This window comes from Bos taurus, chromosome 3 (genome assembly GCF_002263795.3).
Source record: "Bos taurus isolate L1 Dominette 01449 registration number 42190680 breed Hereford chromosome 3, ARS-UCD2.0, whole genome shotgun sequence".
Classification (NCBI taxonomy): domain Eukaryota; kingdom Metazoa; phylum Chordata; class Mammalia; order Artiodactyla; family Bovidae; genus Bos; species Bos taurus.
The window spans coordinates 80,783,843-80,807,012 of record NC_037330.1 but is presented as its reverse complement, the minus strand read 5'-3'; the positions used below and the strand labels follow the sequence as shown (position 1 = coordinate 80,807,012).

Below are 23,170 nucleotides of genomic sequence, written 5' to 3'. Positions count from 1 at the left end.
CGGAGTCAGGTATAACTCTCTGACCTTAAACCTTATGCCAGGTGATCCAGCGCCTCGAGAATAATGCATCTGTCACCTGACTGCCAGCCTTCCTTCATTTTGTCCATGCACCTTTATTGAGGACCTGAGATAAATGCAGTTTGTGTTAGAACTAGCAAGATAAATGCTCACCAAAAGCACAGAGCAATGGCTTCTATGAATGAGGGATGTCCTTGTCTTGGTATAGGTGCTTCATCATGGAGGACAGGGGATATCTGGTGGCACATCCAACCCTCATCGACCCCAAAGGACATGCACCCGTGGAGCAGCAGCACATCACCCACAAGGTATTGGTCGCGAAGCTGGAGCCCAGTTCTCAAGTGGCCTGCGACTCACTAATGACATGGCATCTGTCTTCTGCTTGGCCTTGGTAGGAGCCCCTGGTAGCAAATGACATCCTGAACCACCCCAACTTTGTCAAGAAGAACCTATGCAACAGCTTCAGTGACCGAACGGTCCAGAGGTTTTATAAATTCAACACGAGCCTTGTGGTAAGGACTCCTCCACGTTCTCCTCTCCCATCTGGCTATAGAGTTGCAATAGAGTCATGGTTTATGTCTGAATGTTGGTTACACCCAGCTGTTTTCATTGCCTGGGAACTAGAGTGATAGGCCGTGACAGTCCAGTTCCCCAGCTTGATGGTTATGGGATTTAAAGCCCAGAGTGGATAAATGAATGTTTTAAAGTCTCACACTAGGTATTTTGCCTTGGTTTTGTTTGTTTAAAGACTCATCCAATCTAAGCCCTTTGAAATGTCTGCCGAAGTCTCTTCCCACACTCTTGTATAAATACATGTGGGATGAAACAGGGTGGATGACTAGAAACTAACCTAATTTGGCTTTAGGAATTTAGGGAGACTGAGTAATCTCCCAAAGACAGGAAGAGAGGGCCACATGGCACCACACTCATGTAGATCATCCAAAAATAATTGTTTTTAGCTTAGAATACTCTCTTGTGATTTGAGATGCTACAGACTTACCTGGATATGGTTAGAGTCCTTAAGGATATACTTATTAATTTGTAAACAATCCTAGCTGAGAGAAAATGGGTCATGACAGAATCTACATTCAAAAAGTTATTCACAAGTAACTGTATTCACAAATCATTACTTGTATCATTAAAAAAAGTAACTGTAAAGGGACTTCCCCGGTGGTTCAGTGGTTAAGACTCCACCTTCTAAGGCAAAGGTTGCAGGTTCTATCCCTGGTCAGTGAATTAAGATCATACATGCTGCAGGGTACAACCAAAAACTTTTTAAATTAATAATAATTGTAAAGATGTATTGGGTTAAATGAAAATCCTAAACACAAGCTTAGAAAAAGTGATTGCAAAAACAACTGTCTGGGGAAATAGAGAGTTTTTTAAATGAATATATTAGTAGGTTAGTGTTTTCAAAGCAAGGGAAGTCATTATTACTCTGTTCCGCCCCCATACTTTGAGGAGCACTTTCTATAAAGGAGACATTGACAAACGTGTGATCAGAGGGAGGCTGTCAGGTAAGGCTTTCATATGAAAGTCTGCCTTAGTTAGCGTATCTGCTATCATTTGTACAATGACTTTCTGAGCCTTCAGGAGACAGCCAGGATACTCCAGTAGAAATTTTTCAAAATGCAAATTTTAGTGGACTATGAGTTAGAATAAATTCTTAACAGCCCAAGTTATTCCAAAATGGAATTGGAGCATTCCTGGTTATTGGAGCTAACAGGCTGATAAGCCTATGTTATTGCTTATCTTGTAAAGGTGGGCATGTTCCAGGCAGTGGAGAATTTATCAAGACCTCTTGAAAACCCTTTCAGTGCCATGATTCTCAGGGTTAGGCTTATCCTCACTATGCACACCTCAGGGATGACTGATATGGAAACAAGACTCAGATGACACATGCAGAAAAAATGACCATATTCAACTTTACAATGCTGCTTTAGAATCTTTGGCTTTCAGATAATTGTAGACATTTCATGAAGCCAGCTATCACATTTTTTTGTGATAGAATGAAGAAAAAGATGCTCACTTTAGTTGGATTGTTTAAATATTCTGGAAGCAGAAAATTGGCCTCTTAAAGAGTCTTTGGTTTTTAAATAATTGTGTTATCCTAGAATAAGAGGTTTGTTATCCAAGGGACAGTGAGGGGGGTAAAGGGGGTGCATGTTTTTGGCTGGTTAGGTTTGCCTTTGAATAAGTTTTAGGCTATTCTGTACCTGAAAGTTGTCTTTATTGCTTCTTGCAGTTATTTTCATTTTATATCATTATGTGTTTCAAAAAAAGAAAAATTACAGAAAGAGCTATAAAAACATATCATGTAACCGTATGCTGTGCTGTGCTTAGTCACTCAGTCATGTCCAACTCTTTGTGACCCCATGGACTGTAGCCCACCAGGCCTCTCTGTCTATGGGGATTCTCCAGGCAACAATACTCAAGTGGGTTGCCATGCCCTTCTCCAGGGGATCTTCCCAACCCAGGGATCGAACCCTGGTCTCCCACATTGCAGACTTCTTTACCATCTGAGCCATCATGGATAAAAGAATAATGTACATACACTGTTAAATGAGGTCTATCTCTGACTGATGGTAATTAAGAAAATTTTCTGTTTTCCAAATTTCTAGCAAGGACTGTATAACTACTGTTTTAATCAGAAGTTAAGTTTTGTTGTAAGCTGTTTTCAGGATGGTAGAGCTGAGTCTTTGTGTTGTTGTCTGTCACCTCTGACATGTCTGTTGTCTGCAGGGGGATTTGACGAACCTTGTGCATGGCAGTCACTGTTCTAAATACAGACTGGCGAGGATCCCAGGAACCAATGCATTTGTGGGCATTGTCAACGAAACATGCGACTCTCTTGCCTTCTGTGCTTGTAGCATGGTAGACCGGCTCTGTCTCAACTGTCACCGGTAAAAATGGGGTGGGACATACTCTCTGTTTACCACCTATTGAATATCTTAACTGATGCCAGCTGTACAATATACATAAAGTGCTCAGGTGTGCCCTAAAGGAAAGGAAAGTCCTGGTTGCAAAAGCATTTAGAACTGTTGTTTGTAACATCCTTGTCCAAAGAACAGTGGATTGAGGTCAGTTGAATATTTAAACCTTTGGTGATAGCGTTTACTGCCTGCTTTAGCTAGCTCATGTTGTCTTTATTTCACCTCCCTCAGTGTGTGTGCAATATATAGTTGATCAACCCTCTGCATAGTAACTTTTCCTTTTGCTTTTCAGAATGGAACAAAATGAATGTGAATGTCCTTGTGAGTGCCCTCTAGAGGTCAATGAGTGTACTGGCAACCTCACCAATGCAGAGAACAGGTAAATAAAAAATCGTGTACACACACACACACACACACACACATATATTTGTGGGCTTCCCAAGTGGCACAGTGGTAAAGAACATGCCTGCTAATGCAGGAGATGTGGGTTCGATCCCTGGGTCAGGAAGATCCCCTGGAGTAGGAAATAGAAACCCACTCTAATATTATTGCCTGGAAAATTTCATGGAGAGAGGAGACTGGCTGGCTAGAGCTCATGGGGTCTCAAAGAGTCAGACACAGCTGAGCAACCGAGTACATACATATATATGTGTTATATGTGCATATTTATGCTGGGAGATATATATAAGACTATATATGTATGTGTGCATATTTATACTGAGAGTCTTATAGATTTGTTTCAAGTTGGAACTATAAGAAGATGATTCATTTTAGTGATGGAACTGTTCAATGAGCTAGTTTTCAAACTCCATAGTATTTTAAAATGAAGCCCACTTTCAGGTTTGAATAAAAATTCTAAAAAAGTTTTATAAGTGTATGTACTACTTACAAAAAGTATGAGACTGTTACAAGTGTCTAACATGTCAGATGCTGTATGCCTGGTAAGTCACTTAGTTTTCTAGTTTACCCTTTGATAAACATGTAAGAACCTTTCACACACATAAGATAGCATTACTTTTCTCAGTGACAGATTGTAAGACCAGATTGGCCCCAGGTTTCATACAGGTAAATGACAAAGCCAGAGTTCAAACGCAGGTCTTTCTGGCACCGTCAGGGGCCAAGGGCATGTTGAGTTTGGAATGCAGATGGTATCGGTCCTAACCTTCAGACTTGCCCCTTCATAGAAACCCAAGCTGTGAGGTACACCAGGAGCCAGTGACATACACAGCTATTGACCCTGGCCTGCAGGATGCTCTTCACCAGTGTGTGAACAGCAGGTGCAGTCAGAGGACGGAGAGTGGGTAAGCATGCTCAGCGCTGATTCACGCCAGCATCGCAGCCGTGGGAGCAGAGCCTCGGAAAGAACAGAGAACAGCAGCCTCAATGGGACTTTCTGGATGATATTCATCATCCCCATGTTTGATGTTTTTAAAAGATGTGCCAGTTTTTCAGATCTAAAACTGACTTTTATCTGCCTTTTATCCACCAATTTTAGTGTTATCTGTTCTTATCTGCCTTTTATCCACCAATTTTAGCATTACTTGGTTTCTACTTGTTACAGATATTTGGCACATGTACCTATGTTAGTGGTCTTCCCTGGTGGCTCAGATGGTAAAGAATCTGCCTACAATGCAGGAGACCCAAGTTCAATCCCTGGTCGGAAAGATCCCCTAGAGAAGGGAATGGCTACCCACTCCAGTATTGTTGCTTGGAGAATTCCATGGGCAGAGGAACCTGGCAGGGTCCATGGGGTCGCAAAGAGTCAGACACAACTGAGCAACTACCGGGCCCACGCTTGCTCATGAGCGCATACACACACATACCCCTATATTAGTAGCCTCATCTGTGGGTGGAAAAGTTTTCTAGAAATAAGAGGCATAAGAGAGGAAATGGCATGACAAAGCAAGGCCAAGGGAGCAGGAAATTATGGGTTCTAGAAACAGAACTCAGCTGTGTGTGTGATACATTGAAATGCTTCAATTCTTCTTTCTTAGAAAACGGGTATACTTTATGGCAGTTTTGAGAACTAAAAACTGCATGATCCCTGCTCCCTCTACCTCCTCCCTAGGGTGTTTGGGCTAGACAGCTGCAGGTTGCCATTTGATTCAACAAAATTAGTGGGTGAAAGGAGCAGCGAGTTCTACTTTTGGTATGTATTTTAATAGAGGAATGATAGGGTATCAGATATATTGACTGGGTGTGTTATGCAGTTACCCAAAGCCTATTAAGTTTGAGAAACACTGCATATATTCTCTTAGAGTGTCATAATGCACTCAACATATTAAAAGTTCTAAGAAATTGGCAGTAAAGAAATGTTTAACTGATCACTATTTCCCAAACTTGATTAATTAGGTTTTTTTTTTCCTTCCTTCCTTTTTTTTTTTTAAATAACCATAAACCTGGAGGACGTTAGGCCAAAGTCTAACAAACCTTGGGGCCGTGTGGTCTTTTAAGATGATTTTAAGTGACCCCGCACTAATCCATGATGTGTGGACTTCATGGTTTGAGTAACAGAGGGCAATTCTATTTCTCTCAGCTCCAGGCTGTCGAGGGATGTTAGACAGCTCTCCCCTGGCGGACAATGGCCGTGCTCCTTCTATAAGGAAAGGCAACTCAGGCTTAGGGAGTTCTAGCTCTAGTGAGTCATGGACCCCTGAGAGCTGTCTGATGCCCAAGTCCATGTGCTCACTCCTGCCTGACACTGCTTTCTCGAACATTCAGCACTGTCTTTCTGGCAGGGACTGCTTCGGTGTGCTGGACTGTGAATGGTGCATGGTGGACAGCGATGGGAAGACCCACCTGGACAAATCCTACTGTGCACCCCAGAAAGAATGCTTTGGGGGGATCGTTGGAGCCAAAAGTCCCTATGTTGATGACATGGGATCAATAGGTAATGTTTTGGGGGAACCCAGAATAACTTGATTCTTGAAAACATATTTTTTGGCCTCTAAATTAGAACACAGATCTTAAAATAATTCCCTACCCTACTTCCCTGGTTCCTTTGCCAGTAGTTTTGAGTTGCAAAACCAAGGCAAATAATTACTTTCAAAGCTGGCTAGCTCTCCTGTGCAGAGTGAGCAGCCATCTTTCCTGCCAAGTTTTGCAAGCCTGAAATGCATTCCCATAAAGCTTGTTCTGAGAAATATCAGGTCTGATTTCTGAGCGGCTGAGCTGTGGGGTTTGTACGAATGTGAATCCCAGCTGTCTGGAGCGCGGGGCTGGTGATGGGCAGAGTGACCCGTGGACATTACTTTCCTGCTGCGTCCTCCCTTCACGACTTTTGCAGACAGACATCTTAGGGCTCCGAATCAGTATTTAGGGCCTTGAGGTCAACAAAAGCCCACACTGTCCAGTGCAGCAGGCGACTTAGGTGGGGGACAGAGATATTGTTGGGAGGAACACCGCTGGGATCAGGCCCCCCAAAACCCCCAAATACTACCTGCATCCTACCCCTCAAATACTACCTGAGATTTTCTCCGTGCCTTTCTGCAATCAGCACAAGCATCTCAAGCGTGGTCCGCAGGTGAGTAGATATTTAAAACTTCAGTGAATGCCTGTTTTGACATCTCTCTGCGTGAGCCTTTCTGAGGAAGAAAAGCTTTTCCTTTGTGAGGAAGGGTTCTGAGCCCACGTATGACTATCGGACCAGGTTGGGACATGACAGGAGTAACCTTGCTCCTAGAAGTCACTTTATATTTCCCACCTGCAGTTTCCTGCCTGAAAAGTGCAAATAGTATTTTAAAGGGAGCCCATAAACTTTGAATGGGATCCTTTTTGGAGGTAACATAACAGATCCACTGAAATAAATGACACCAGGTCCAGTAAATATCTGCTGAGAGGCACACGTCACCCTCCCTCACCTCTGTACTAAGAGGAGCCCACCCCCCAGAGCTGGGCCCTTAGACTGCATGTCTAAGTGATTCTCATCCATTCGCTTACTTTACCAATCCTTGTCAACTGTATTCTTGCTCTGCCAAGCAACCAACATTTAATTTGAGAACCAGAAATTCAAGGAAGCCCTATTCCTCCATCCTGGTGCGACTTCTTCATGAAATTCAAGCCTTAAAGCAGCTGTTCTTACATATCTTCACTCAACCCCTTCCCGCTAGATTCTTTCCATCTCATCCCCATCCCCATCTGCTACTACACTTGGGAAATCTTTACAAGGGAAATCTATCTGTTTGTTTTAATCAAGGTGATGAGGTGGTCACATTGAACATGATCAAAAGTGCCCCCGTGGGCCCGGTGGCTGGAGGCATTATGGGCTGTATCATGGTTCTAGTCCTGGCTGTGTACGCATACCGCCATCAGATTCACCGCCGGAGTCATCAGCATATGTCTCCTCTTGCTGCCCAAGGTGAGCTTGAAATGAACCCCAAAGCTCCTCCAGGAAGCAGCAGTCTCCCCAGGGTTGTCCCCAGGCTAGAAGGACAGTGACTAGTTGTAAGCCTTTAAGCAACTCTAAAAATAGCCCTATATTTTCTGCTTCTGTGGAATAGATTCAGAAGTCCCCCAAAGCCTGCTTCTCTCCTTTAGCTCACAGCTCATTCTTTAAGGCCTGAGTCCTGCAAGCCCCATTTGATTCTCCAGAAAATCCCTCGATTCTGTCTCTCCTTACATGGCTCCTTAGCCCACCTCAGCCTGACTCTGGAAGAAGTCAGAAGAAGGGAGTTGGGAGGCTCAGTGGGAAAGTTTGTTCTTCGCTAAGCTCAAATGTGCTGTTCTTTGCTGTTCCAAAAAAGATGGACAGACCAAAGATAGCCCAGGCCTCTACTGGCAAGAACATGAGTCTGTTCTATTGTTGCCATTATTATATGTGTGAATGAACACACATTCAAAATGATGATCACAGTTCTTAAAATAGAATAAGAACTGTCCAACCTGGATAAGAACTTGACAAGATGAGAAATTAGTAATTACGGCTTCCATATCAAGGGTTAAATGTGGTATCTGTGCTCATTTGCAAGGGGCAAAAAGCTTGCAAATGACTATCTCTAGCCTCCTAAAAGCCCTTCAGGGTGTGTTACCCCAAGTTTTGGAGATAAGGCTCACTCATCATTTTTCCTGGACTTGGTCAGGAGCCTGGTAGCAGTTGCGATCAGCTGATGTTGGGATAGTTCTCTGTGGTCCCAATCCTGTCGGGGGATCATGGGATCATGTTGTCTGACTTAATAACTGAGCTGACCACAAAGCTCTTTCCTCTTGGTAAGATTTGATTCGACTGAGGGTGACAGCCATCCAGTGTTACCTTAGGCTTGGCTTCTAGATTCTGTAGCACCATTTTATCAGCACAGCCAGCCATGGTTTTAGGCCCCTTCCCTCTGTTTCGGGTACTTGTTCAGTCACTAAGACGTGTATGACTCTTTGTGAGCCCACGGACCGCAGCGCACGAGGCTTCCCTGTCCTCCCCTCTCTCCCAGAGTTTGCTCAAACTCATGTCCATCGAGCTGGTGCAGGAGAGGATGAAAGACTTGTTAGCCTCAATCAACTTCTTTTCTCCTCTGTCTCCAGAAATCAATCTCAGGTGTCCCTCTGGATTATTCACCTCTTGTTCTCCCTCTTCGGATTCCTGCTCCCTCCTCCTTTAGAAAAAAAATGAGATAAGGCCTCAGTTCACTCTTGATGGAATGCTGTCACCCAGCCATCAGATGAGCCCTCTGCGGGTATTAACGTGGGTGATGTTGTTTGATTAAATAGTCCTGTGTCTCTCTTTTTAACGACGGGTAGAGATGTCGGTGCGCATGTCCAACCTGGAGAACGACAGAGATGAAAGGGACGACGACGGCCCTGAGGACAGAGGCATCAGTGAGTGGCCGCGCCGCCGCCGTCCCAGACATGCCAGCGGGAGGCTCTCTTGTGTTAAAATTTCAGATGCTTTGACACGACGGGATTCTTTTTATCCCCCATTTTTGTTAGGAGGAAGCATAGGTCTTTGCTTTGTTTTAGGAAATCTCCAAAGAATTCAGAGTGTTCTTTGTGCCATTAAGGACATTTGACCTGAAACCCCCTACTCTTCCCTTTCTCTCTCCTCATTACTTTCCAGTATAGCATTTTAGAAAGGGAGTCATCAGGTATGCATGTTTTAAATCCCTTAACTAGCGTATACAACCCAGGAGGACAAAAAGAACACTTCTTTATCAAAAGAGAGCTCCATTTGTGGTGAGATGCTTTGGCCTGCAACTGTATGGAAAGTGTATCTTCTTGATGCATGTTGAAGATATGTAATTAGGGACCTCCTCCTGCCCCAGTCCTAAAAGCAACTTCCCTAATCCTCAGAATTTTTTAAAAATTACTCATTCTAGCTCTCTAACAAATAACAACCCCTTTCATGTGAAAGAGCCTGCTTAGAGCAGATGTGCTTAATACAGTGAAGATACTGGCCCAAGTGTGACTAACTATCCTTGCCTTCCACAGTCAGCAATACTCGATTTATAGCCGCAGTCATCGAGCGTCATGCACACAGTCCAGAAAGGAGGCGTCGCTACTGGGGTCGCTCAGGAACAGAAAGTGATCATGGTAAGATCTGGCATCCTGCCCTTGAGGCCCTGAGGACCCCAATGTAGTCATGGGCTAGTGCTCACACCCGCCCTTTCCTCTTTCCTACTCTGTGCTCAAGTAAATTATTTTGACATAGCTTTCCAAAAAGACACATTCCAACATGACACCTTTACAAGAGCCCCCAAGAGATTTTGGCTTATGGCTCAGCATTCCCAGATACATCATCATACGTCAGATAACCTCTGGGCACACAGATAACCCCCTGGGTTTTCTCCATGAATAAGGGTTCAGATTATTTCAGTGGTGCCTGCTTACCACCGCACTTGGTTCTCAGTGAATCAGCACCTTCTTAGATCCTACTGCCTCTTTAGGCTTGTTGGCAAACAGCAGGATTGTTATGGGCTCTCTCAGCCACATACTCTCGGGACCTGGCGAGAGTCCACAACTGTCATCTGGCATCCCCCGGCCCTGGGAAGGCTTTACTAAGGAGACAACACTTACCCTGGGCCTTGAAGGGCGATTAAAGAAAAGTGAGAGGTAAAAGCTATTAGAGGCAAAGGGGCTAGTGTGTACAAAGTCATGGAGCTGCCTGTAGTGCCTGTTGGATGCTCAGGAAGGATAGGCGCTGAGTTGTGAAAGAGACCCTGAGTGCTAAGTCCGCGGCGGTACCAGTGGCATGGCCACCGTGTGCCATCTCCCCTTCCCAGTGTCCCATGGCTTGTTGTCCTATTCTCCGTGACAACAGAGAGCAACAGCTGTGTCCTATTGTCTAGGTAGTTCTGTCACCATTCCACAAAAATGAAAGTGTAGATCCTTTCCTCTAATTGTCAGGTCTTTTTGTTTCCTTACACACCTGTTCAATTTTCCAGAAATCTTTCTTTTCTTCCCAGAATCAGGTCTTTTTATAAATGCATAAATAATGCATCTGTGCTTTTTTTATTCTGCCTTCTCCACATCTACCCTGAAAACAAAGTCTTCAAGCAGTGTGCTTCCACACCTGTGCTAAAAAATGCAGAAGGGGATATTCGCTAGAGCAACCAATGCTGCCTTTTGCATGACAGCCAGGTCTTCTAAATCCCTTTGGAAAACTGGAGAAGCCAGAGCTCTGATTTGTAAACCAGGGACTCTTAATTTGGGCTCTGAATGACATTGTTCCCACTAACTAAATAGAACCTTCAGGTTTCTATGGAGAGTCAAAGCAGAACTTAAATTTCTCAGCTTCTTTGACTTTCTGCCTTTTTTCCAGAAAAACCTTTGAACCTGCATAAATTTCATTCTGCCAGGCAGTTCTGTGCTTCTCCTTTGAATAATAAAACAGGTTTGAGGCTACTAAAGTTCAACAGAAAGAATTTCTTATTCAGCAGAAATACTGAGTCGTTTCTGTCTCTCCTCTCCCTCTCTCTCATTCCCTCTCTGTGTCTCTATCGCCTTCCCTCCCTCCACCCTCCTTTTCTTTCCCCATCCCCCTCTTTCTCTCCACCCACCCCCATCCCCACGTCCCTTGCTGGTAGAAACCACTTAAGTACAAAATTGGAATTCTGAATGACATTTCCAGTGCTGCATTAGCCCTCCCATTGTCTTAGTAAAATGGCACGTGAAGCAACAGCCGAGATAAAAGGCACAGTGCGGTGTCAGTATCTAAAAGCCAAGGAATCTAGCTAAGGGCTTCCTTTCTTTCATTTTTCACAATAATTGGCTCCCATTATCCCCAAGGAATGAAAAATAGTTTCTCGTGCAGACAGAATACACCAAAAGGAGTGGAAGACACTGACATTCCAGATAATTCCAAATACACCACAAAATCAGTAGCAGTTAACCAAGTGCTGTCGTATCCCAGAACCTATATGGCAGGTCACTGAAAGTAGTGACATCAAGCTAACGTCCCCGTGGTGCCTAGAGGATAAGCCGTAGGTACACATTAAACTCAGAAATCCGATCCATTAATAGTGGTTTTGTGGCACGCGACACTCGTGCGGGTGTTCTCCTGTTTGGTGAATGTATCAGGCATCTGCTGTTTGCTTGGCAGGGAGGAGCGAGGTGGGAAAGGGGTGGTATTCTTTCTGCCAGGCAGCCTGGTACAGAACAGCTTATATATGATAGGTCAAGCAGAACTCACTTGGAGTCCCACCTCTCCCTGTCTTTCCAAATGGTGAGACCTCAGTGAAACTACTTAGACCTCAGTTTCCTAATAATTAAAAGGGGATTAGAAACTACCCCCTGGTAAGGTTGTCGTGAGGATGAAGTGAGATAACACATGGCCAGGCATGAGCTCAGAGCCCGACCTCCTCATCCCCACACCCGCTCTGCGCTCAAAGAATTGATAATTCAGCAAGAAACTACAAATGCATGCACGTATTCACAAGATTGAGAAAAGGCTGAATATGACAGTTCCCTTAAAGAAGTGGAACAAAGAAGAAGATGGGAACAGAGTTCACTTTTATCTGCAAGTGAATCCTGTGAGACCCAGGGCGAGGAGGTGAGGGGACATTGGTGCTCGCCCTTGAACTGGTCATGCCCTGGTTCTTTGGTACGCAGCGAGCTTATTTACACATGAGTCTTCGGGTCTGAGGCACAAAAGGAAACCTCAAAAGAATAAAATATATAAATATTGAACAGACAAGACTTTCCGGGTGTGGTTCAGAGTGGTGATATTCCTAGAATTAAAACTAAATGCTGTCAAGCTACACTTGGAGACTCCAGGCTTCTTTTTTAACTAGAAATCTTTCATGTAGCCAACAAGTTTTGTATTTTAAAGGAGTATGATTTTAATTTTTATCTTAAGCACTCAAAATAAGAACGGTTTTGAAAAGTTGAAGCATTTTAGTCAATATTCTGACACCACTTAGCATGATTTTTTCCAGCACTCAACTATTAACTCTTATACTCTGCTTGGCATCACTGACTCGATGGACATGGGTCTGAGTGAACTCCAGGAGTTGGTGATGGACAGGGAGGCCTGGCGTGCTGCATTTCATGGGGCCGCGAAGAGTCAGACATGACTGAGCGACTGAACTGAACTGATACTCTGCTTTGCCCATTATTTCTCTTGAAAATATCACATTCTATCTAACCATCAACTGGTTTATTTTTTAAGTTAAAAACCAACAGTATGTATTTATTCCTTGTGAATCTGTGTTTTAGTTACCATCACATTAGAAGCATTACTCAAATGTATATTAAGCAATATTTTTTTCTTTATAAAAGGGAAATTTTCTCCTTGTGAAGTAAACGCCAAAAGACTTAAAATGCTGAACCTTGAAAATTTGGTCGAAAAGTACCTAGTACACAGCAAAGCTATTTTCTAGGGGTGCAGTTATTCTCCTGCAGTTACTCTCTGTGACCACAAGGTGGTGAGTGAGTCCCCAGAGGGACCTAACATCCCTTGACACCAAGAGAGCTTTCTTTAAGAACCAGAGGATAAATGTATTAGCAGAAAATCAAAGAGCAAAAGCCTAATTTGGCTCTTTTATTCCTGAGTGATGCCTGGCCTCCTTCCTAAAGCCTGTTTTCCCTTGAAAAATCTTTGCAAGAATTTCTCTACATATACCTTTGGATAGTAAAGAAATCTTTCTTTGGAAGTTATTTGTATATATCCTCTGTGTTTTAAATAGTGCTGCCTCCTCCATGAGTCAGAGACCGTGTCTGTCTTATGCATCACTGTTCCCAGCACTGCACAGAATTGCCTGGTGCTGAGTAAACACTCAATTAATTTGCTAAGTGAGAGCATGTGTTTGGCTTCCTCCTGCTTCTCCACAACTCCCTCCCTCCAGATTTCCATTAATTATTGAGATAAGAGAAAGCCTAAGTTACAGAGGGATTGAGCAATAGTGTCCCACTGAGCAAATAAAACAAGATTGCTCCAGAGTGAGTGGTTCCCTCTGAAAGGATCTCTGCTGGGGTTCTGATCAGAAAATGCTGATGACCCTGAATTGCCTGTACCGCTCACCAACCCCTTGGGTCTGTGACCAGCCAGGTTCAGAGCACCCAGCCTCTTAAGTCAGAACACCAGGAAGGGCCTAGTGAGTCCTAGAATGCCTTTATTATTAGATGAGACTGGTAAATGTCACACCAGGCAAAACCAATTTATGTGAAAATTTATGTGATTTTTATTTTTTTAATTAAACACCTGCTTTATGTGAGGCCTAAGCCCTTGCACTTTTCTAATAGACAAGACAGTCCTTTATTTTTTGTAATATGGTAAAATCTAAGCTAGGGATTGCAGAGAATACCGTTTGACATCACAGAAGGGCCACCAGAACTCCTGTGGGTTGGTATGACTGGGTGGGGTGGGTGGTGGTTGGGAAGGTTTCCCAGAAAAGACCTTCAGATGGAACATGAAGCACAGTGATGAGGGAAGTGGGGGAGGGCAAGGCAGGCGCAGAGGGACCGCTATGAATTTTACACCACAAATGTGGAAATCAACTATCATTACAATGGATGTCTGTAAATGAGCGAGACAGGAAGGCATCCAGGAGGTATTTGGAGGCAGGATAAAGACAGCCTAGCACTAAAGGTTGGCCAAAAATAATCGGCACAGACACTGAGATTTTGCTGAAATGTATTTTCTAGTGCTTTGGTCTCTTACATGTAGAACATTTGTACCTGAGGCTTTAAAGCCTACACTGCATTCTAGACTTAGCACTACTGAGGCTGAGGAGTTCATTCTGGCTCCTGATCTTTTCATCTTGGGAAAAAGCATCTCCATTCCCCCAGCATCTGAACCTAATAACCTTGAGGATGTTAACTCTCGTGGGCGCCAGAAAGCCCATGTGGTCACCAGAGGCTGCCCCGCCCTGCCCTGCACTTGAGCAGCAGCTTGCTCCACTGAAGCACAGCAAATGTTTCGCTTCAGGGCCCTGCCGTCTCCTCGGGCCAGTGCTCAGCCCCCTGTACTCCAAGCCTTGGAGCCCTCCTTCCTTCCATCCAACCTCCTCATTGCCACAAGGGATCATCTTAAAGCACACGTTATGTCATTGCCATCCACCTTCCCCCCAGCTCTTTGAGCACCCTTCCTGATCTGGTCTCAGCCTGCCTGTCCAGATTCATCTCTCACTCCTTCTCTCACACACGAAGCTCTTCCCCATGCCTCAAATCCACAGAGCCTTTCTACCTGCTGCATCTTTGCACATGCTCATCTCCCTGCCTGTAATACTTTCCACTCCTTTCTTTATCTAGGGAACCCCTCTCTCCCATGAGGGCCACCTTGAATGTCACTTCCTCCAGGATTCTAAGTTAAGTTCATCAGCTTTGGTGTTTCTTTGGGGTACCTCTGGTTTTGTACCTGTATTTCCCCTTCTTGACTGTGGGCTTCTCAGGAGTTGGAACCTCACCTTACCCCTTTTTCTGTGGAGCTCCTAGCCTGGCATCAGGCACCAAGGAGGCACTCAGTAATCATAGGCACACAGCAACATACTCGCCTTCTCCTGCCCTGACTTGTTTTTCTGGCTTGGTATCTCTACATATGTTATTCACAGATGCTAAAAATCAAGATGTGCAAAAAGAAAATTCATTTCCTTCCCTAAGACTCAGGATCTTGGAGTCTCCCTCTGTCATCATCCTGACAGTAAATTGCTGTCCCGTCACCCCCAAGTCCCCCACATCAAACTTCTGATGAACTTCTATTGTTTTTCCATTCCAGAGATGTCTGTCCAATCCCATACTTTTAATTCAACATCTCTCACCCAGGCTGTGGCAATAACCTCTTAACCGTCTCCCTCTCTCTCCTCTCTAGTTGCCTCCCTCTCTCTCCTTTCTAGTCAACCTCCAAATTTCCACCATAACTCTGCTTTTAGAATATAAAAATGACCATGCTATTTTTGTGGTCTGCTCAAAACCTTGTAAACTTAAGTCCCTCCTGTAGCTACTGGCTAGCACTCATCATGGCCACATTGTATAGGAATTGCCCTGTGTCCTCTTGGCCATGCCCTTCTGTTCCTGTGCTCCTATCCACTTTACCAAACTCCTACTCATCCATTACAGCCCAAGTAAAATATGAGTTCTTCTCTGAAACTTTCCCAGCCCCCCAGCCAGAATTAGCTATTCCTTGTTCAATGGGCTTCGCTGGTGGCTCAGTGGTTAAGAATCTGCCTGCAATGCAGGAGATGCAGATTCAATCCCTGGATCTGAAAGATCCCCTGGAGGAGAGAATGGCAACCCACTCCAGTATTCTTGCCTAGAGAATCCCATGAACAGAGGAGGTTGGTGGGCTACAGTCCATGAGGTCACAAAAGAGTCAGACATAACTGAGCACATGCTGGGTTTCAATTAAACCTCCATTAGAACACTTACCATGATCTTCAGTAGAGTAAGCCTAACTTTGTACATACCCGTCTCTTACTCGGTGGTGAAATCCTTAAGGAAAACAGACATCTCTTATTCATGCTTCATAGTCTTTCCTTTCAGCCTCCTGAGGGTCTTTGATAAATGAATAATTGGATTGAGCTATGCTTGTACTTGTTTTATTTCTCGAGCCCTAGTAAGTGAATTCCTTGTACAGGGATCAGTTTTCATCTCCAGGTCTCCTACAGTGCCCAGCACAGTGTCTTATACAAGGTAGATTCCCAGTAAATATTTGTTGGTTGGACTGAAAGAAAGAATTCTGTCGTTTGAACATTTCATTGAGCACTGAGGATTGCCTTGCTCATTTTCACATGAAGCATAACATTTTCAACCACAAACTATTCCTGCTTGGCTGTATGCAAGCACGTCAATTTTGCAGCCACGGCTGTGACTAGCGCTACCCACGGGTGAGTGTTGATTGATGCTAACTGTAGATGCAGCGGAAATATTAACGAGCTGTCACTTCTCAAAATTCTTGAAGGCTTTTTTTTTTTTTTTTTGCAATATTTAAAAACATGCCAAGGTTCTTGGAACGGAATCCTTTGATCAGCAAGGGCAATTTCTTTTGAAACATGTATTACTTAGAATACCAAGAGAAATTAATCTTTAAATACAGTGAACCAGCTTACACAAAGAATAGCTGATTCCTTTGCTAGTTGCTGTGGGTGTCTGTGGAGTTAGTGTTTTGTTAGGGACTGAAACTCAGGCAAGTTCATTAACCTCTCTGATTGTCGTTTCCCTCACCTGTAAAATGGATTTTTAAATATATGTCTTGTTGGTGTGTAGAAATTACATGACACCAGGGCTGTCATTGTGGCAGCTGTCTTTGTTCTTACCGTGGTATCACATTCAGGCGTTTTGAAGCTGCTTTTTTTTCCCCTCTCTCTCTAAAATAAAAAATAGTCTTATCTCGGGGGAAAGTGTAGAAGGTTGTTTCCCCAAATGTCAATTGTGGGGATCTGTGGATCAGAAAAAATTGGGATGATTTTCAGTTTTGTTTTGTTGGTTTAGGGGATTTGGGGAAAGGGTTCTTGTTTGTATTACTTTAAATGATTACGTATTTATTGTGTAATTGCTTTAAGACAACAGCTAACGAAAGATCTCTTTAAAAGTAAGTCACTTCAAGGTCTGCTGGCAGCCTGCAAACATTGGCACTTACTAGTCCAAAGGTAGGAGCCCCTCCCAGTGCCCGCAGAAATCTGCGTGACAGCTCCTCCCTGCCGGTGGAAACTCTCAGCTGCCTATGTGTTGTGTTCATTTTCTAGGTTACAGCACCATGAGCCCACAGGAAGACAGTGAAAACCCTCCGTGCACCAATGACCCCTTGTCGGCCGGGGTGGACGTGGGAAACCACGACGAGGACTTGGAGCTGGACACCCCGCCCCAGACCGCCGCACTCCTGAGTCACAAGTTCCACCACTACCGCCTGCACCACCCGACGCTGCACCACAGCCACCACCTGCAGGCGGCCGTGACGGTACACACTGTCGACGCGGAATGCTAGCCCCCTCGCCTCCATCAGAAGGCGGGATCTGGCAGCTGCCGAGTGTGCTGGAGGGAAGAAGAGCCAGCATCAAATCCACTTGTGTCCGTGCTTTGTCCGGAGTCATTGAACTCATCTTCCTGCCTGTTAACATGTGTCCAAACAAGTGAAACAGCCGCAACACCACATTTGTGAAGATGCGAGGCTGGTTGTGAAATGGAGGGGAAAGAAGTCTGATTAATGAACCTGCCATAACACCAACGGAATGAACAGACGCAAACCTCTAAACAGAGCCGGAACCTATAAATGAAACATTGGGAACCTTGGTTAAGCTGAGCCAGAGGAATGTTCCGAGGAGCCAGAAACATTCTGCTCTCCTTAACTGGAAGAAAAGAGAGGTCTGCTCCCCTGGAGACTGAGAATGTGGCAGAGGCAGAGAGAAGTGTGTCTTTGAAGATTTCACCTGGTTTCTTAGCGGTACCTAGATGCCATACTTGCTGTACAGAACTCATACTAAGCTCTAAATGATGCATCTCAAATTTCTAAGTAAAGGATTATTTTTCTACTATTTATTGAACTTTCAAAACATTCTCAAACTTTGGGAGAAAGAAAAGGAAACACATGAGAAATTTTCAGCAATTATCCCTAGCTGTTTTGTGTGTATTAAAGTGGTTTTTTGATTAAGAAGTTCTAGTTCTTATTTAACGGATACCATCCCACTGCCTCACTCCACCCAAAAAAAAAAAAAAAAAGGGAAAATGAAGAAATCTTTCTCTCTGACTTGTTTACATACATTTTCTTTAGAACATCATGTCATGGAAATACATCTTGATTTGCAAAGCAGTATTCTTTCTCTGTTTGACAGAGGTGGGGAGGGGCAGTCCAGGAAGCTTTCAGAGAAATTTTATGTTTCTTTTTAACTCATTTCCACTTCCCATACAGTTCTTTCCTTAGGTTTCTACGAAACCTAATATTACAATGCCAGCCTTTCAGCTAAAGGAGGGTTGGATTTATTCTCCTTGTTTTAAAGACTATAAATCTTTAAATGTCCCATTTTGATTCTGAGAATATTGAACACATAAAAGAAGTTTTTCAAATTCAGAATTTTCGTTCTTAAACAAAGATTTCTTTTGAAATCATAGTTAAAAGCTGCTGCCAGTTACCCAAGAAGATGTCCACCTATCTTTGTGGATATCCACAACTGCTTTGTGATGTACACAGGGGTTCATCAAATCTGGCTGATATAACATGGGGCATTGTAATTTTAAAGTAGTGTTCTAATTACAGTGATGTATTTTAGATTCACATTTTGTGATCCAGATATGTTATAAAGACATTCTTGCACCGTGTGTGTGGTAAATCTCCGTTTATACGTAGTTGGAAAAAAATTTACTGAATAATGTTTTAATGATAGGGTGTTACAATATAATGTAAAAAAAAAAAAATTGGTTCTTCAGCAGTACAGAAAGTAAACTATATGTGTGCTATCAGGAAACCTCTTCATACTGTGTATAAAATTGCAGCCTAGTGAAATAAACTGTATGAATGGACAGTTTTAGTGGCTATAGTGATTTCTTAATGGACCGCTGCTCATGCCTCAGGGCAAATTACATTCACTTTAACCTAGCAGATCAGTTGCCAAACTGAAAGGAGGCCTCCCTTCAATGCCACAGTCAACTTCAGAGCCTTCCTAACCATCTTGAATATGCAAAGAAATTTAAGACTCTAATGGGTTAAAATCAAAAGCAAATAAAATGTGTGGAACTTAGCTCCCCCTTTCTGGGCATCTAAATTTGTGTCATTAATAATAAATAAATGGCTCCTCTCACATTTCTGGGGAATGAATGACTGTCCTGTCTTCCCAGGATATTAAACCTCTCCATGGAACACTGGGGTCTTTTCTCAAGTTGAGAACCTTTGTGTTATGACCCCTTGATGGAGGGGGAACTTGGTTGTTTTCAAGAAAACAATCACAAAACTTAGAGCTTAAAAAATAAGATATGGACAGCCTACTCAAAGACAATGAGAAAAATGTATTGTGTGAGTCTTTTGTGATAAGACTCTCTCCCCATCATGAACTTTTGGGGAAAGTAATTGCATGCTTATTCTTGAATAAGAACACAACTGAGATTTGCAGTTCCTGGGAGAGATGACACACAGGTTTGTGAGGTTTGGGCTTAAGTTTTGATCTTCTAAGTTACCTTTTCTCAAGTATTGCATATAATGTTTAAATATTTCTTGTTTGCATTTTCATTGTTATTTAAAAGGAAATATATGGTTTCGGAAACTTTTAATCAGGGCAATCAATATTGGCTCCTGTGCCCAGATTATATTGCTTATTTTTTGTCTGTTTTGCTTTGTTTTGTGTGTGTGTGTGTTTCTATTATACAGCAAAGTGAATCAGATACACACACACTCATGTTCTTGATTCTATTCCCATATAGGCCATTACAGGGTACTGAGTAGAGTTATACAGTAGGTTCATATTATTTTATATATAGAGTGTGTATGTATCAATCCCAGTCTCCCAACTTGTCCCTCGCCCTCACTTTCCCCCTTGGTAACCATAAGTTTGTCTTCTACTTCTGTGATTCTGTATCTATTTTGTAAATGTTCATTTGTACCATTTTTTCTTAGATTCCACATATAAACACTATCATACATTTGTCTTTCTCTGTCTTACTTCACTCAGTATGACAATCTCTAGATCCACCCATGTTGCTGTAAATGGCATTATTACCTTCTGTTTATGGCTGAGTAACCTTCCATTGTGTATATGTACCACATCTTTATCCGTTCCCCCATCAGTGGGTGTATTGCTTCCATGTCCTGGCTATTGTAAATAGTGCTGCAATGAACATTAAGGTATATTATCTTTTTGAATTATGGTTTTATCCGTAGATATGCCCAGGAGTGGGGTTGCTGGATCATATGGTAGCTCTATTTTTAGTTGGTTAAGGAACCTCCATACTGTTCTCCACAGTGGCGTACCAATTTCCATTCCCACCAGCAGTGTAGGAGGGCTCCATTTTCTCCATACCCTCTCCAGGACTGATTGTTTGTAGATTTTTTGGTGGTAGCCGTTGTGACCTATATGAGGTGATAACCTCATTGTAGTTGTGGTTTAGTTTTTGTGTGTTGGGCTGTGCTGGGTCTTCATGGCTGCACACGGGCTTTCTCCAGTTGTGAGTGGGGGCTATGCTCCCAGTGTGGTGCACAGGCTTCTCGTGGTGGCTTGCTGCCGAGCAGACTCCAGGAGCACAGGCTTCACAGTCATTGCAGCACTCAGGCTCAGTGGTTGTGGCTCATGGATTTCGTTGCTGCATGGCATGTAGACCTTCCCAGACCAGGAATCAAACTTGCACTGGGAGGTAGATTCTTATCCACTGCATCACCAGGGAAGTCCTCGTTGTAGTTTTGATTTTAATTTCTCTAATAATGAGTGATGTCAAGCATTTTTTCATGTGCCTCTTGGCCATCTGTGTTTTCTTTGGAGAAATGTGTATTTAGATCTTCCACCCATTTTTTGATTGCGTTGTTTGTCTTTTTGATATTGAGCTTCATTAGCTATTTGTATATTTTGGATATTAATCCCTTCTCAGCTGCTTCATTTGCAAATATTTTCTCCCATTCTGTGGGTTGTTATGTTGCTTGTTAAACAAGTCTCTCCTGATGTCTGGGAAATGGGGGCAGGGAGGGGGTCCCATCAATCCCTCTCATTCACAAAGGCCTCTTACCATCTGTAGCCAAACTTGCTTGTCAGCATAGACAAGTACCAAGAGCTAAGGGTGTTCCAGGTTACCTTACACAGCTAGACAAGGAATTTCATATTTGTGGTCCCAACAAAACACTGTTCAGACTCATACTGGTTCTTGTGGCAGACAATTATCTGCTTTTTGGATACATTTACTTTGGGGAATGTGTGGCAGTTTTTCTCCCTCTACTTCTTGATGGAATTTGGATGTTCAACTAAACCCTATTAATATTTTCATTTGAAAGACTTTGTGCAGTGTACTCTGACAGGTTTATTTTGCCTGTTAGAGTGACTAGTATGTGGGAAGTCCTGGAAGATCACTTAAGCTCGTTTCTCTGTGGCGATGGCCTGCTGTAATGATTACACTTTTTAGAATACATTTATGCTAGAAAAATCAAACAGAACAGCCTGGGGTCATCTTTGTCCTCTGTGAACAGAGGAGTGGTAATCTTCTGCCTGAAATCAATGCTGTATTCAGAATTTTTTCTAATCTTTCAGTAAAATAGTTGAAAAACATTTCTCTGTGGCTATTACTTATAACTATATAAGATGATCTGTTTATAGCCAACATGTATGTGTGTATCAATATATGTAGATATATAGACACCTGAGATTATTCTGGTTTTCCTCTAACCTCTCTGTTTAGTCCTAAATTACAAATTAGGGCTTCTTCTTCCCTTAATTCAGTGTTTCTTAACCTTTTTTTGTGAATGACTGTGTTGATGGAAGCTCTTCAGCATTTGTGTATTTCTTTTTTAAAAATATTTATTTATTTATTTGGCTGTGTCAGGTCTTAATTGTGGCATACAGAATCTTCACTGTGGCATCCAGAATCTTTTTTTTTTTTTTTTGGTTGCAGCCTGTGAAATTTTTAATTGTAACATACACTCTTCTTGGTGGCATGTGGGGTCTAGTTCCCTGACCAGGGATCAAACCCAGGCCCCTGCATTGGGAGCATGGAGTCTTAGTCAGTGGACCACCAGGGAAGCCAAACATAACTTTTTAAAAATTCATTATTGCAACTCTCCTAAAAAGAAAATTTTATTTAATTAAAGTTCACCCTAACAAGAGAAATGAAATACCAGAGGGTAAGATCTGTCATAGCTTTAGAGGGCTGCAAGCCATTGTAATATCTGGTTCCTTTTACTCCACCAAGACTCCATTTTCACCCCTTTGTGGGCTATCTACCCTATTTGAGACTGTTCTGTCCTTTGCTTGAGAAGGTACAGCATTGAAGTCGGAGCAAGGAGGCCTGGGGCTCTGATCCAGGTTCAGAACCCCTTGAACGTCCTCATCTCCCTCTCATTTCACATCTGGTCAGTCTCCAAATCCAGAGTCTTTGAGCAAAAAATATCATTCACCTTCATCCATTCTTTTCCTTTTTTTGTGACTGATTATATATATATTATTATTGTATATATTATATATTATTATTATAGCTATCTGTATATCTCTGCTGAATCATTGGCCTCTAACCTGGCTCCCTAGACTCTCTTTACCACACGTCTGTACTGCCCTAGGAGCAGGAAGAGATTAAACAGAACAATCCCCTTTCCCAATGAACATAGAGCTGTCAGTGGGTAATGGGGCTAGCTCCCACTCTTCCTCTATTGTGAAGCAATGAATGTGACTGCAGGAAATGACCTAAATCAGTGGGTTGGATTTCCTACTAATCCAACTGCAATCATAAATTCATCCTACTTATTGAGTCATAAGCTTAGACTTAAGGCAACACAGCATAAGGCATTCCTCCAACATAAGGGAAGATGTGATCTACTCTGAATCCCACCCTCCTTCTGGGTCCTTTGTATAAGACCATTTGAGTTGACTTTATAATATCTGCACCTGAGAGCATCAGTATCAGCATTAAGCAGGAAAATACAAAAGTATGAGTCAAATTTCAAATATAACTATTTGCTGTAAAGGCTAAGGAGGGGTGATGGACAAAGTAACCCATGAGGGAGAGTATGGGCCAGGAGAAAATCAGCTTTAGATTAGGTGCTCATGGGGAGCCTTTAAGAGGGTGATGTTGAAGCTGCTGCTTAAGAATGGGGAAGAGTGGGACAACAGGGGAAGGGGACAGTGGGCAGGCTGACGTTTCCAGCAGAGGGGAGAGCATCATATCTAGAGCACTGGCCAGCAAAG

The 23,170-nt window shown here is 43.0% G+C and overlaps 1 protein-coding gene across 1 annotated transcript in view; it reads left to right on the top strand.

The window, feature by feature from the left end:
- Positions 1–18,823, top strand: part of CACHD1 (cache domain containing 1) — a 234,779-nt gene extending 215,956 nt beyond the window's left edge. Inside the window, exons 18-27 of the mRNA XM_002686328.6 lie at positions 227–326; positions 414–530; positions 2,761–2,921; positions 3,244–3,330; positions 4,136–4,252; positions 5,690–5,841; positions 7,147–7,308; positions 8,679–8,756; positions 9,366–9,467; positions 17,054–18,823. Coding sequence (XP_002686374.3) covers positions 227–326; positions 414–530; positions 2,761–2,921; positions 3,244–3,330; positions 4,136–4,252; positions 5,690–5,841; positions 7,147–7,308; positions 8,679–8,756; positions 9,366–9,467; positions 17,054–17,292 — 1,315 coding nt within the window. The 3' untranslated portion in view covers positions 17,293–18,823. The remainder of the gene's footprint in view (positions 1–226; positions 327–413; positions 531–2,760; positions 2,922–3,243; positions 3,331–4,135; positions 4,253–5,689; positions 5,842–7,146; positions 7,309–8,678; positions 8,757–9,365; positions 9,468–17,053) is intronic.
- The last annotated feature ends 4,347 nt before the right edge of the window (positions 18,824–23,170 follow it).